Below are 14,633 nucleotides of genomic sequence, written 5' to 3' on the forward strand. Positions count from 1 at the left end.
TTCATTTAGTTATTTGGTATAAATAACCAATTAAAAAATAAGTCAGTGTTCGGTGTGAGTATCATGTAAGTAGAATTTATATAACTTTTTATTGTTATTATTTCAACTTAGTACATGCATTGGTGTCTTTTAAATCCACTGTTATGCCCACTATTAAATCTCTATATTGGTTGTTGTATAATAATAGAAGGAAATGATTTTTTTCATAAAAATATAATATATAAGAAAATAAAAATTTGGAGCTTTCCTATTGGTTGAAAATAAAATTTGAAGCCTTCCTATCGGTTTGGGGACTGTTTAGTGGCTAACACTTTGTTTGGAACCAATTTTTTTGGGATTTAAAATTAGAATGGAAAAGGAATTACAATATAATTAAAAAAATAAAAAATTGTACCATTTGTAACCGATGGACGCGTGTATAATAATAATGCCTATATGCATCAACTGGCCAATTGACCAAACCTAGAAGAAAAAAACAGAAAAAAAAGGAAAAAGAAAAACCACAAAACATTCCGCCATTAATAGAGTAATTACATAAAACTAATAGATAGGAAATATCCAAAGTTGGAGTAAAATACAATTTCAAATAAAAAAGCAAAGACTGGTCCGTTGTAGTCTGTAGATAATGAGAATTGGAGAAAAGAACCATGAAAAGATGAGGGTTTTTTAAGATACATAAAAAATTTTTTTAAAAAAAAAAAAAAAAAAATGTGTAAGTTTTCAAATTCCCTCAAATCCTTGAATCCTTCCGGTCCAAACATATGAAATTTCTTTCCAAATTTAATTCCAACGAAATCCTCCCATTCCAAAAACGGCGTAAGAAAATCTTTTTATTAAAACCAAGTTTATTAAATAAGGAATGGTTGGATCCGTAATGTGTTGATTCATACTAATGAGACCAAGAAGAAATTTAATACTGTACACTTGTAGACACAGAGCTGCTTAGTTGAGCCGGGGAGGGAGAAAGTTGGGTTGGTCCAATCCATGCGTGTGTTGACCAAGTGGGCCCAAGCCCACATACTTTTAGTGAAGCAAAACAGAAGACAGTCAAGCAAGGGTTTTGTATCATCATCAGGTCGGCGCTAGAGAGAGAAACTGAAGCAAGCAGCACAAAATGGTGTTGGGAGGAGAGAGAAAGGTAGACCGGTAGATCGGACGCTGACCGTTGCTTCAATCTGGTGGTTATTCCCGGCGACGAACTCTAGACATCTACTAGTTGAGGAGGTATGGCTAAGAAGACGAAGAGGGTGAAGCGAGACGAGTTATCACCAACCCTCCCGAACGAGGTCATGGTCGAAATACTATCAAGACTACCTGTGAAGTCTATTGTACGATTTACGTTTGTATCCAAGTTTTGGCTCACTATGTTCGCAGATTCTCACTTTGTCAAGCTTCACCTCACACGCTCCAACAACTATAAACTCGTCCTCACACATTCGTTTACCGTTGAGAGAATTTTATTAAGGGTTGACATAGTATAGATTACCGAATATGTTTTATAAATAACTTTAAAAAATTAAATTATAATTTATGCGCCTGTCTATTCTCATAACTGACGACAATGATTTTTGATTTGAAAGCTCGGATGGGCCGATTAAAATAACTTGCTCACACCTTCTTTGGAATGTTCTTTTGATTAAGCAAAGTTACAAAGTAGTTATGATTTTAATTAATTAATGGAATAACCTAGGTTGTTAAGGCGGTAGTTGTTAACTAAACAAAAAAAACTAGCCTCAACGTTCAAGTAAAAATAAAAAATAGAAAAAGGAAAAAAAAACAAAAAAACAAAAAATTGGTTTTGTTATTGTTGTAATATATATATATATATATATATATATATATATATATATATATATATGCACTTTTCAGGTTGGAATGCAAATTGATGGCCTCCAATACAAGTCTTCTCACAGGCCTCAAGACATACGAGAAACCCCATGATTGATTTAAGCACAAATTTCGGTTTTGATATAAATTGATAATGAAGCTTTTTAATTTAGTGGATGATCAAGTAATGTTATAGAGAACGACTAAATAGGGTAATCAGAGTAGAGTTTTCAGATTAAATAGGGTAGATTTCTCAAACCAATTCAACAATAACCATTGAACGCATTTACGGGACTTCACACAATTGTTGTAGTTGAAAAAGTCTAGAAAATAAATTTTATTTATTCATTTCAAAATATTTTTTTCCCACCCAATAATATGCGCTTTTTGAAACATTGAACCTAAAAGAAGAAATTAAGAAAATAAAAATGAAATTTGTAAAATTGATCGACTTTCTGTGTATAATTTGAATAGATTTTCACCAAGAAATAATGCATGGTTAACTTCATATTGGATAATATAATGCCTAGTCCGTGTTATGATAACTTTGCTTTTAGCTCATGCTAATCTGAAAATTTTTACTGGCACCAACAATAGGCAAAATAAATAACCCTAATCTTACACGACTTCACACAATTCTTCGGGTTTGATATTGTTGCTAAAGCAGATTGTAAGACTTGGGTGAAACAATGGTCTCCAAACAAGTTACTGCTTCATCCCATTGATCCCAAAATAGGGGAACACTGTAAAACTCCACACGCCTATGTGTTTTCTCTCTTAGATTGCACATAACAAGCTCTGTACGACCAATTGCAAATAAGTCTACATCACCATCATCGTTTGGGAAATCCAGAGGCTTCATGGTATCACAAGAGATGCCAAATTCAAATTTAGTCCAAGTCTCTCTCATGCCGTATTCCTTCATCACCCAGAAAGTGAGGCCACAACAGCTAGCTTCTGATACCAAATAAAGACATCCTTTGACAATTCCAATCAAACCAGGTGTAAATAGCTGTGGTGTTAATATTATATCAGGTAATGGAACATATCCGAATTTCTCCTCATCTAAACTTAGAAAACCCATTTTACTCATATCTTGATTGAACCAGTGGAGTTTTCCATTCAGAAACAACCCACAACTGTCCTCCTGAATTGATAAAGGAGAATCTGAAATCCTTCTCCAGGAATTTGATTTTGATTTTAGTGAATATACACACGTAATAAATTCAGTAGAATAATAAGGGGACAAGATTTGAACAACCTTATAGTCATCATGGGACGCATCATAGCCAAGTCCGCGTGATATTGCAAAAGCATAATTTTCACTTATTAATGGTAAATCTGGCAATCTCTTCACTTCTCTGGTTGATGGATTCACCAAGTATAGCGTACCACGATGACCAGGCTTATAACATAACACCAAGCCACGACAAGAGCCGGCGATCCTCACAAACGCCTTCTGCTCATAATTACAAGGATTAACGATCTCAATTCCTTCAACTTTTACATCATCATCACTCGCTGCTGCTTCAACGATGTCCGTCCAAGACGACACGAAGAGATTCCGCATTGGAATAGGAGGTTCCAAAGAGTACATAGAGTTCAACGAACATGTAAGCACGAGTTTGGAGTTGCTGGATCTTGTCAGGTGAAGCTTGACAAAGTGAGGATTTGTTAACATGGCTAGCCAAGACTTGGATACACACTTGAACCGCAGAATAGACTTGACCGGTAGCCATGACAATATTTCCATCACGAGATCGTACGGAATGATTTGTAATAAATCCTCTCCCTTCCCCCTCTTTGTAGCCATATCTTGTGTTGCTCTCAAGCTCCAACACTTCTCTATTCTTGCCTTTGATGTGTAACTTATTTCTTATGCCGTTAGATTTCACTTCAACGGGGATTTTATGCAGAGCCAAACATGTTTCCTTTTTCTTTTCCAAATAGGATGACGGTATTTTATAATTTTGGATATCCTGATTTATGAAAAAAAAATGTTAATATATTTCTTTCCAACTTCGTTATTTAATAATCATCCTTCTAATTGAAGGATTCTTTTTGTTAGATGACACTACACCAGGTTCACGGGTGTCCTCCTCCTTGTTTATCACGAATTAGGTCCGAAACGTGTGATTTTTTAATTATTATTTTTTCACTTAAAAAAATATAAAATAAATAAATAAATTGCTTGTGACACTATGTTCACGGGTGACAACAAATTGCTTTGATAGTTACTAATAAATCCAGTAATATAATAGGAGTAAATAATTTAGCGTATGAACTAAATTATTTGCATACAGTTAATTAGCACAATTTATCACGTTAATCATAATCTTTTCTTCTTCTTTTATCCGTTGAGTAATATATCTATATCTATCTATTTACATTTATCCGTATATATAATATACTTATAAAAGAGTTTTTGACCATTTTTTTATTTTTAAAATTAGAGTTTTAAATCATTTTTATTTCGAAATTCAAAGAATTCCTCCACCCTCGATGCCTAGAAATTCTTCCACTGTCCTAAAAATATCCATTTAGAAAGTTTAAAAAGGCTTTGTAAATCCGGTTTTTATATGATTTTATTAAAAGTAAACAGAATTTTCTATCATTTTTATTTTTAAATTTAGAGTTTTCTCTCATTTTTATTTTTTAAAATTTAAAATTAAAAGTTTTGTAAACTGGATTTTTATTTTGTCTAAAAAAACGTTCACCCACAAGTATTGCTCATATTGTGTAAATGGTAGAGTCCATTCCCAATGGGGCCATTCGAACACATGCACTTCCTCTTCGTAACTACTTAGGTTGACTAATAAGAATAACAATAGGGCCTTTCTGAAACTCTAAATTAATTTGCAGCGGCCTCGTTAGTGGAGTTAATGTCTTCGGTAAATTTTAAAATACCAAACTTTGATTATCTACATCTATTAATATAACTTCTAATAATTTTTGCCTTGTACAAAAAATATTCTAAATTAATTTCATAATAGCAACAACTTTAACAGTACCTCTCCAAAACTCTAACAAAAGTGGTAGATGACCACCTTATCCAAGTTGGATTAAAGGGATAACATGATCACAAGCCGTACATAAGACTCACTACATACAACATTCTGCACGCCATCTAACAATAAGTATTTGCAATTATCATTTTATCAACTTATTTTGATATGCATTCTGGGTCAATCTTTAATTTTTTTAAAAACAAATTTAATTGTTTTCACTTATATTGGAGGTAGGGATTTTCATCTTTCTTTTTCTTATTTTTCAATACATTAAAAGATTATAGATATAGAAAACTGAGTACTTGCATGCTTACAATGAATCATCAAAAACTTGATTAAATGAGTAGTGATACTTATACCGACCCAGTAATTTTTAATCAATTGTTTATTTAAAATACAATTAAGTGGAGGGTTTCACTTTCTTATTTATTGTATAATTGACCAATTCACTATAATTATTTGGTCCAAAATATATTAGTCCACCCAGAATATATTTATGAGTCCTCCATATATATAACTACTTCAATTTAAAATAAGGTGAAAACATAATCCCCACCTCCCTATCGTTTACAAAAACGACATATAATCCCCTCAATTATTAAACAATTCGCTAAACAAACAAAAATTATCAAGTTGCCTCATTTCTGTAACAGAACTGTTAAGTTGTTGTAAAATGAGAATAATACCCTTGATAGTATATTATTATTTTATTAAATTGAAATTGTTAATTTCAAATGACAATTATGCCCTTCTTGTGAAACTAATCAACGTGAACAGTGGGTGGTCTTGTTGGATCATGATTGTTAGTGGTTGTTTGACAAATTTTATGGGTCAGCTAATCCAGAGCATATGAGTATAAATCTAGCAAATATGTGCACACAGTTTTGAATTTGTCTTGGCCTAGAATATTGGGTTTTTTAGAAGTCAAACTGATGGAAATTAATTGTTGAATCTCTAAAAATGAAGTCAAATTTCATGACGCTCTCCCTCTCTCTCTCTCTCCACACATACTTGTACAGCATTATACTTGTTTACACACTTTTATCCTAAGCAGCATAATTATTTAGTGAAAATCTTAGGGTAGGTTTTTCTTAGCATCTTGACGGCTTGAAATTGTAAATAAATTAAATGACTTAAAAACTATGTTGTTGCCTTAATCTTCTGAATACTATGCTTCGTCATAATTAACAGTGGTAACTCGAAAAATTTAAATTCTCTTGTAAGAACGAGAGGGTAGTTGATAGTTATAGTTTTTCATCTTCCGAGAATCCGTGACACAGGTCGCGATCAGAAGGCGCCTATTCTTGTGGAATAGACCACCGGTGGAAAGTTGGCTCATATTTGATTTTTTGTTCTCTTATTCTTGGACGGAATAGGCCACTGGGATTGAACTGGGTTTCGCCGGGGTGGATTAAAGTTGCTTGAGACGTCGTCGGACTGAACTGGTTTTCACCAAGGAAGCTTGAGGCGTCGCCGAACTGAAGCAATTTGTTGGGTTTCGCCAAGGAGAGCTCACTAGTAAAGCTTGGCGGTAGTGGAGCTAGTTTGGTCATTCACTGGAGCTCGCCGGTTTATTGTCGGAAAAAGCATGCAAGTCACATTACTACCTGGTTTGGTCATCGTCACCGTTGTGGTTTAATGTAGAAAGAACCTTGAGGCTCACGAGATAGAATTGGATTTCGTCGGGGTGGGTCGAGGTTGCTTAAGACGTCGCCGGACTGAGCTGGGTTTTGCCAAAGAGGGCTTGAGGTGTCGCCAGACTAAAGCAATTTGGTCTTTGTTTCATCTAAAAAAGGAGTGCATTGGACTGAAGTAATCTCTGAAGTTTGGTTGAGGTTGTTTGTTTAGACTCACGTTTGGCCACCGCTGAAACACGCCGAAAAATATGGAGTTAAACTTTAGACTTAAATAGGGGTAGTTTAGTCATTAAGTGATTAAAAGGGTAGTATGATTAGATTCAAGTAAAATATTTTGCACGTGAAGTCAAAATCAAATTCATGGAGAAGGATTTCATATTTTCCTTTCTTAATTGAGTACAACAGCTGGGGGTTATTTCTGAATGGAAATCTCCATTGGTTCAATTAAGATATGAGTAAAATGACTTTTTAAATTACCCGATAATATATTACCACTACTCTTTAGTAGTGGTTTGATTGCCCAGTAATGGGTTAACTTGGGCTATAATTCAGGCCCAATTGAAAAAAGAAAATTTAGTATTATTGTTCCTATAAGTTCATATATTACTCTTCCTCTTCCTATCAGTCCAGTCCAATTCATAGTATTTCTATAAATAAAAGGAGTTACAAAATTTATAAAGGCTAAGCCTTAAATATGAGTAAGTCCATGAACCATGAACATGCCAAATCACAAAATAAACCATAATAAAACATAACAAGGCCAACCCAATAAATCAAACGCATTGTTAGTTTATGGAAGAATACCTAAACTCTTCGTGTGTAAAACACCAAGATATAAGTGAATGGATATCATGGATTATTATTGTTAATCCAGTGAAATATTAATTTTTATTTTTGAAAAAAAAATAAAAAAAGGGTTGTGTTGATGACTTGATGATTTCTTGTTAAATTGGGTAATTTACTATATAATGGATTAATAATTAGTAAGGGGCGGAGCACATGGGTCTTTTTCTCTAATGTGAATTTGTTGATAAGGGACATATATATTTTGCATTATTGCAGGTGTTTGTTTTAATATTTGTATGAAGCAGACTTTAGGGGATTCTTGATTGGGAAAATACGTTTGAGTTTGAAAGTGTAAATGTGTTAGAAGGTTGTAAATTATTGGGTTTAATTGAATGACTGATGCATGAAAATTCTGTATTTAGAGTATGGCTGATACACTAAGCAATCACGGGTTTAATTATTTTTAGCCCCTCTATTTTGCAATCCTGGCTCCCCTTGCTTTTTGGTTGATGAAGGAATATGGCATGAGAGCGTCTTGGACTAAATTTGAGTTTCGCATCTCTTGTGGTACCATGAAGCCTTTGGATTTCTCAAACAATGAAGAATATTTATTTGCAATTGGTAGCAGAGAGCTTGTCATGTGCTATCTAAAAGAGAAAACACATAGGTGCGCGCAGTTTCACCATACTCCCCCTAATTTTGGGATCAATGGAATGAGGCAGTAACTTGTTTGGAGACCATTGTTTCACCCAAGTCTTACAATATGCTTTAGCAACGATATCAAAACACTGGTGCTGAGGTGTGGGGCCGTCGACAGTATTTTTAAGTTTGTAGTCTAGGGTGGGTTCTAAAGGGACCCTAAATATATAATTTAAATGTGTGTATCCTATTTATATAATGTAGCGATATTGAGATTTTTTTTTTTTTTTTTTTTTATAAAAAAAAGTCATTTAGATCAATTCATAAGCTATATTTTTCTTAGTTAAAATGTATTTATATGTGACTGTTTAGGGGTATCATTGTGTATTGAATTCACATTCGTCCTCTAGTTCATTACAGCCCGTAAAATAAATTTATGTTTCAAGCATTTGGATTTTGGACACCTACCAAACTGTTTTTAATTTCTGCGTGCTTATATATTTATTTATATCTTCTATTGTATGGTGAAAATTTTCATTACTATTGGTGAACACAAACATCATCAAGTGGAGCGCAGAATAAGACCATGTTAACCATATTTAATTACTATAACTCGATCTAAAACTAAGCTTTTATTTGTAGTTATATGCAATATGCTCAAGAACGTACAAGAGGTACATAACACATGGTTGTTTTCGATCATTCTAAAAATATAAAATGATCGAAAACAATATGTACTTTCAATGTATAATATATATATATATATATATATATATATATATATATATATATATATATATATATATATATCCTATTCACTTATTACTTAACGGAAAAAAGAAGAAAATATTATGGTTAACTGCTTCTAATACCTTCGTGGTCTAAGTGGTAGGTTGCACAATGTTGTCTTTGGAAGCTCAGTTTGGAGCCTTTGCACCTTCTCTTAACGTTCTTGTCATACCACAAAAAAAAAAAAAAAGCCTTATTTACTCCGTATTAACAACAATCAAAACAATTGTGAATTGTCCCTCAATTCATGAGTTTTAGGTGAAAAAATTAAAATAAAAAAATCACTAAATTTCAGACCTAATTCAAGTTAAAAAAGGAGGAGGACACCCCCTGATCCTAATACCATAAAGAATCCTTGTATTAAAAGGAATAAGGAAGTTGGAAAGAAATATAGTAGTAACATTGTTACCATAAATCAGGATATCTTACGTACCAAAAACTATTTATTGGAAAAAAGAGAATCCAGAAGCTGTGTTTGGGTGTACGTAAAATTCATTCTCTTTGAAGAAGGCTAGGCTTGGCTAGTTGAGGAGGTATGGGTAGGAAGACGAAGAGGGAGAAGAAGGGAGAAGAGTTATCACCAATCCTCCCGCACGATCTCACAGTCGAAATACTATCAAGACTACCAGTGAAGTCTATTGTACTATTTAAGTGTGTATGCAAGTCTTGGCTCACCATGTTCGCAGATTCTCAATTTATCAAGCTTCACCTCACACGGTCTAACAACTCTAAACTCGTCCTCACACATTCGTTTAACTTTCTGGGATATCTTCCTCCTCCAAGTCTCTGTGTGTCGTCTTGCGGTGGCATGGTTGAAGACCAGGGGAGTACTAGGATTGACGTTGATGGAATTCATATCTTAAATGATGATCATATGTATGATAATGATGATGATGGTGATGGTTATGATTATGATTATGATGGTAATCATAAGAATGCAGGGATGATGAGTATAGACGGATCTTGTCGTGGCTTGGTGTTATGCCATTTTACCGATTACCACACGTTATACTTGGTGAATCCGTCAACTGGAGAAGTGTTTAAATTGCCAGACTCACCATTTAAAAATTCTGCTGATGTTGCATCTTTTGGACTTGGCTATGATACATCCCTTGATGACTACAAGGTTGTAGTAGTCTCATTTTGTGAAAAAAAAAATCAGTTTATATTCACCAAGATCAAATTCATGGGGAAGGGTTTCAGAGTTTCCTTTTTCATGTGTGTTTAATTCAGCAATGTTTTTGAATGGCAAATTCCACTGGTTCGATGAAGATGGGAGTACAATTGTTTCTCTTAGTCTAGATGAGGAAAAATTCGGAGATGTTCCATTACGCCTTGGTTGGATTGAAATTCCTGAATTGGTTGGAATTTTCAAAGGATGTCTTTATCTCCTATTAGAAGCTAGCTCTGATGACTTCACCTTTTGGGTGATGAAGGAATACGGCAGGAGAGAGTCTTGGTCTAAATACAAAGGAGTCGACTTCCCTAGAACCGAGTTTGTCCTCCCATACTCTACAGTTACCTTGATGCCTTTGGATTTCTCAAATGACGAAAATGAAATTTTATTTGCAATTGGTGATAGCCAGTTTATTGTGGGTGCGTATACATTTATTTATATCTTCTATTGTATGAAGAAAATTCATTCCACATCATCAAGGATGGAGTACAGCAGAATTAGAGAAACAAATTCAAACCGAGACTTGAACCTAAGACATTGTAAACCAAAATTCCGAAACCATACTAACATATTTACAAATATAACCAAGCTTTTATTTGTAATCATATACAATATGCTTAAGGCTCACTATCACCATAAAGAAATTATTACGACGAGTTTATATTCACTAAAATCAAAATCCTGGAGCAGGATTTCAGATTTTCGTTTCTTAATTCTGTTCGTTTCAGAAGTGTTTTTGAATGGTAATTTCCACTGGTTTAATGAAGATATGTCTAAAATGGCATCTCTTAGTTTAGCTGAGGAAAAATTTGGGAATGTTCTATTACCTGAAATTATAATATTTTATCATCACAATTTAATCAGTCTATTGGGATTGTCAAAGGATGTCATGGCATCACCTTTTGGATGATTAGTCTATTGGGATTGTCAAATAAATATAGTGTTTATAAATTTGAACGGATCAGACCAGTTTTTTTTCTTCTAATTCATAGTTTGTAAATTACGACTTCATTATTTATTAATTTGTGATCCAACCACGAGATTAAAAAATCAACTCAATCCACAGGAATTAAATTTAGATTAAATTGATTTCACGGATTTGGGACCAAATGAACATCCCTACGTTTTATATCACAGGTTAAACATCCACTGCCTTTGCAACATGCCAAGTTGTAGTGCTAATTTTGTACAATAGCATATAACATAAGTAAAGATTACTCTTTTTATTTTTATTTACACGTGGGAATGAATAGATAAAACACCCCAATTGTGAATGGCGGTGAAGTAGTATTATTATTATCGTTTTACCAAACTAATAATTGAGGAAAGTTTTATTTATTTAGAACCGTGACAATTATTAGATAAACTACGCTTTTACAATTAAAATAATTAAATATATATATTGTATATTAAAATATATATATAAATTAAAATTAAAATTAAAATTAAAATTCGCTTAGGTTGATGTCAATTGAGTTTGTGGTTTGAAATTAAAATTAGTTTATTTTTTTTGTTTGGAATACTTTATTTTAGAGTTCTGATTTATTTGGTGACTATTTATAGTTGGAATCCATGTAGGAAATGAAATTCGAAAACTTTATAAATAGAGAAATAGAGAAAGAAATAGATAATTGTAAAGGAAGGAAAAGTGAGTTGAATTTGGGAGAGAAAAGACGGGTGAGTTGCAGATACTTGTTCTTTGAAATACATAAATCTGGATATCTCGATTTGCTAATTTTTTCAAAGTAGTGAGTGGGTAATTCAGTCATTCCGTCAAAAACAAGATTATCCGGAGTAAAACAACGCCGTCGTACAAAGGAAACCGTTAATCTAATCCGCCGGCGGCCCATCATCGTCGTCGTCCTCATTAGACTCGTAACCCCCATCTAACCCACTCTGTATAACACCCATCCCTGCCTCCATTTTCTTACTCCAAACCATTGCATTTCATTCCAACCTAAACCAAACCCTAAACCCATACTTAATAAAACTCCAAACAACCACAAATGGGTGAGGTTAGTCCCTGATCACAAGTTTCCCAACTCTTACATTTCATTAAATTTTCATCACAATTTCAGGTACAATTAGTCGCTAAATGTTTCTTTAATTTTATTTCTGTTCCAGAAAGATGCCCCAAAACGTGATAGAGAGAAGAAGGCCGACGCCGGCACCACCGTCGTCTTGAAGATTGGCATGCATTGTGAAGGCTGTGCCAAGAAAATCAAACGATCAGTTCGTCATTTTGAGGGTAACAATTTTTATATATTTGTATCAATTTATACACAAGGACACAGTATACTATATATATATATATATATAAATGATCATCTAAATTTTTATCAATCAAGAAATTAAATCTGATTTTCAGTTATAAATGTGAAGAATGACAATCCCATTTCTTCACAAGCTTTTCTGAATTTGATGCTCAAATATTTCCTAGTAGTTTTGATAAATTCAATTTTCTGAAATTTTGCTTGGTGGATCAATTCAGGTGTTGAGAGCGTGAAGGCGGACATTGAGGGCAATAAACTGACGGTGACGGGGAAGGTGGACCCGGCCAAACTTAGAGATAGAGTGGCAGAGAAGACCAAAAGGAAGGTGGAAATCGTCTCTCCTCGGCCCAAAAAGGATGCCGCCGCTGCTGGTGGCGGTGGAGATAAGAAGCCCGAGGAAAAAACGGAGAAAAAATCTGACGACAAGAAGCCGGCGGACGATAAGAACCCGAAAGTGGTAACCTTCTAATCTGCGCCCGTGTGTCTGTTGTCATGCTCATGGCTAACATGCGCTATATGAGCCCGAGCCGTGTGGGGTTTGCAGACAGGATTCTGTCTAAACTGCGCTGGCGCATACAACGCATGTTAGCCAGTCTGAAGTATGATTTTTTTGTAATATTTTCTGTTACTATAGTACTCCCTCTGTCCCTTTTTAATTATCCGCTTACGTGAGTCACAGTTTATGAAACAGGCAATTAAAAATGAACAGAGGTAGTATTAATTTGAGCCACAAATTTGTATTACTTGTTAGTTGATGCTTATAGATTAATTTAGTTTAGTTATGAAATTTTCAACCAATTTTGTTTTATTAATTAATTATTTATTTATTTGTGGCGGTTGTATAGGCTCTCACAAGTACGGTCACTCTGAAGATTCGGTTGCATTGTGCCAAATGCACGGATAAAATAAAACGAATCATATCGAAGATCAAAGGTAAAAATTCCCAACCTTTATTTAATTTAATCAACTATGCTACATGCATATGTAATCATCTTATTTAATTGATATTAATAATAATTATCATTATTATAATGTTAATTTAATGGTTTAGTTAAGGTCAATTCCTCCGTCACATTTTAATTTGAAATAATGCATCATTAATTCTGACCTACAACACTAGTGTGGCAACTTGGTCATGTACGATAGAATTGTCGGGTCAAATATTATTGTTTTTTCATAATAGACGTCTTTTTACATTTTTCTTTTTTTTTTTTAACAAATAATTCACACTCGTCTTCATATGTGGTGATTAATGGTGATTAAATGGTACCATGGATCAGGTGTAGAGTCCGTGATCGCAGAAGGCAAGAAGGAAAAAGAAGGCGGTGGTGACAAAAAAGAGAAAAAAAACGGTGGGGGTGCAAAGAAAGAAGGCGAGGCGAAGGCTGCCGGTGGTGGTGGTGATGATGCGAGCAAGAAGGAGGAGCCCAAGGTTGAGGTGAACAAAATAGAGTACCATGGGTACCACCCTCAGTACTCTTATTATGGTGCACCTGCACCTGCATATAATCATGGTTACATTAATGAGGGTTATGGCGATCTTGTACCCCAATTTAATCAAGGCTATATCAATCAGGGTTACGTCATGGAATATACCTCACACCCGACTCATGTTGTGGACTATCCATCAACATACCCGTCTCCGTATCCGACTTACGTAATGAAATATCCCTCATACCCGCCTCCATACCGGACTCATGTTGTGGACTATCCACCATCATACCCGCCTCCGTACCCGACTTACGTAATGAAATATCCCTCATACCCGCTTCCATACCCAACTCATGTTGTGGACTATCCACCATCATACCCGCCTCTGTACCCGACTCATGCCCCTCAAATGCTCAGTGACGAGAATCCTAATGCATGTTATGTGATGTAATTCTATCCAAGTGGTGATCAGGAGGTCAATATTGTAAAAGACTACGCTACATGGGCCGAGGACTTCCTCGATGTAAATGGTCCTACCCGGGACTTTGGCTGAAGTCCCGTTAAAGAATCATTTTACACGTGTAAATAATAAAGCATATATGGAGGAAGCAATTAATTAAGTACAAGTACTATGTACATACAAAATTCGAATATATACAAGAATATATGTAGACGAGGTCCATGAGGACATTTGAAATGTCACTTGTTTGTTTCTAACTTTGGTGATTATAAATTTAATTCAATTTTGTGGTATTTATTCAATATTTCCAAATTATTATTATTATTTTTTTCACAAGATTTCCAAATCAAGATGGTGAATAATGTTGCAGCCTAGTGTTGGCACCACATGGTGTGTTTCTTTATTATGTGGTCCCTTTTAATTTTTGCCTTATTGTTTTAGTATATAAGATTTAGTTCTGGTACCGTATCATTTGAATGTGGTAGTAGTGGAGTTAGCACCATCATGTTAACCCTTGTGATTGTACTATTTCTCAAATTAATGTCACACAGGTTGTTTTTTCTTTTTCTAAGGAATTATGTATATATGTCAATAGGCTAACGTGTG

The 14,633-nt window shown here is 34.3% G+C and overlaps 3 protein-coding genes across 3 annotated transcripts; 2 read left to right on the forward strand and 1 right to left on the reverse strand.

Annotated features, from left to right (window-relative positions):
* Positions 1–2,485: 2,485 nt before the first annotated feature.
* LOC132277998 (F-box/kelch-repeat protein At3g06240-like) lies at positions 2,486–3,640 on the reverse strand. Its single transcript, XM_059779831.1, has one exon. It carries the CDS (start codon positions 3,638–3,640, stop codon positions 2,486–2,488), a length of 1,155 nt encoding a protein of 384 aa, XP_059635814.1.
* Positions 3,641–9,221: 5,581 nt separating this feature from the next.
* On the forward strand, positions 9,222–10,773 carry LOC132277999 (F-box/kelch-repeat protein At3g23880-like). The gene is made up of 3 exons (XM_059779832.1): positions 9,222–9,831; positions 9,920–10,282; positions 10,592–10,773. Exons 1-3 carry the CDS (start codon positions 9,222–9,224, stop codon positions 10,771–10,773), a joined length of 1,155 nt encoding a protein of 384 aa, XP_059635815.1.
* A 1,096-nt stretch (positions 10,774–11,869) lies between these two features.
* LOC132278000 (heavy metal-associated isoprenylated plant protein 3-like) lies at positions 11,870–14,018 on the forward strand. Its single transcript, XM_059779833.1, has 5 exons — positions 11,870–11,878; positions 12,015–12,111; positions 12,355–12,569; positions 12,982–13,069; positions 13,405–14,018. Exons 1-5 carry the CDS (start codon positions 11,870–11,872, stop codon positions 14,016–14,018), a joined length of 1,023 nt encoding a protein of 340 aa, XP_059635816.1.
* The last annotated feature ends 615 nt before the right edge of the window (positions 14,019–14,633 follow it).

Source organism: Cornus florida, unplaced genomic scaffold, assembly GCF_030987335.1.
Source record: "Cornus florida cultivar Cherokee Brave unplaced genomic scaffold, ASM3098733v1 CherokeeBrave_3.0.0_Hap2_Chr10, whole genome shotgun sequence".
Classification (NCBI taxonomy): domain Eukaryota; kingdom Viridiplantae; phylum Streptophyta; class Magnoliopsida; order Cornales; family Cornaceae; genus Cornus; species Cornus florida.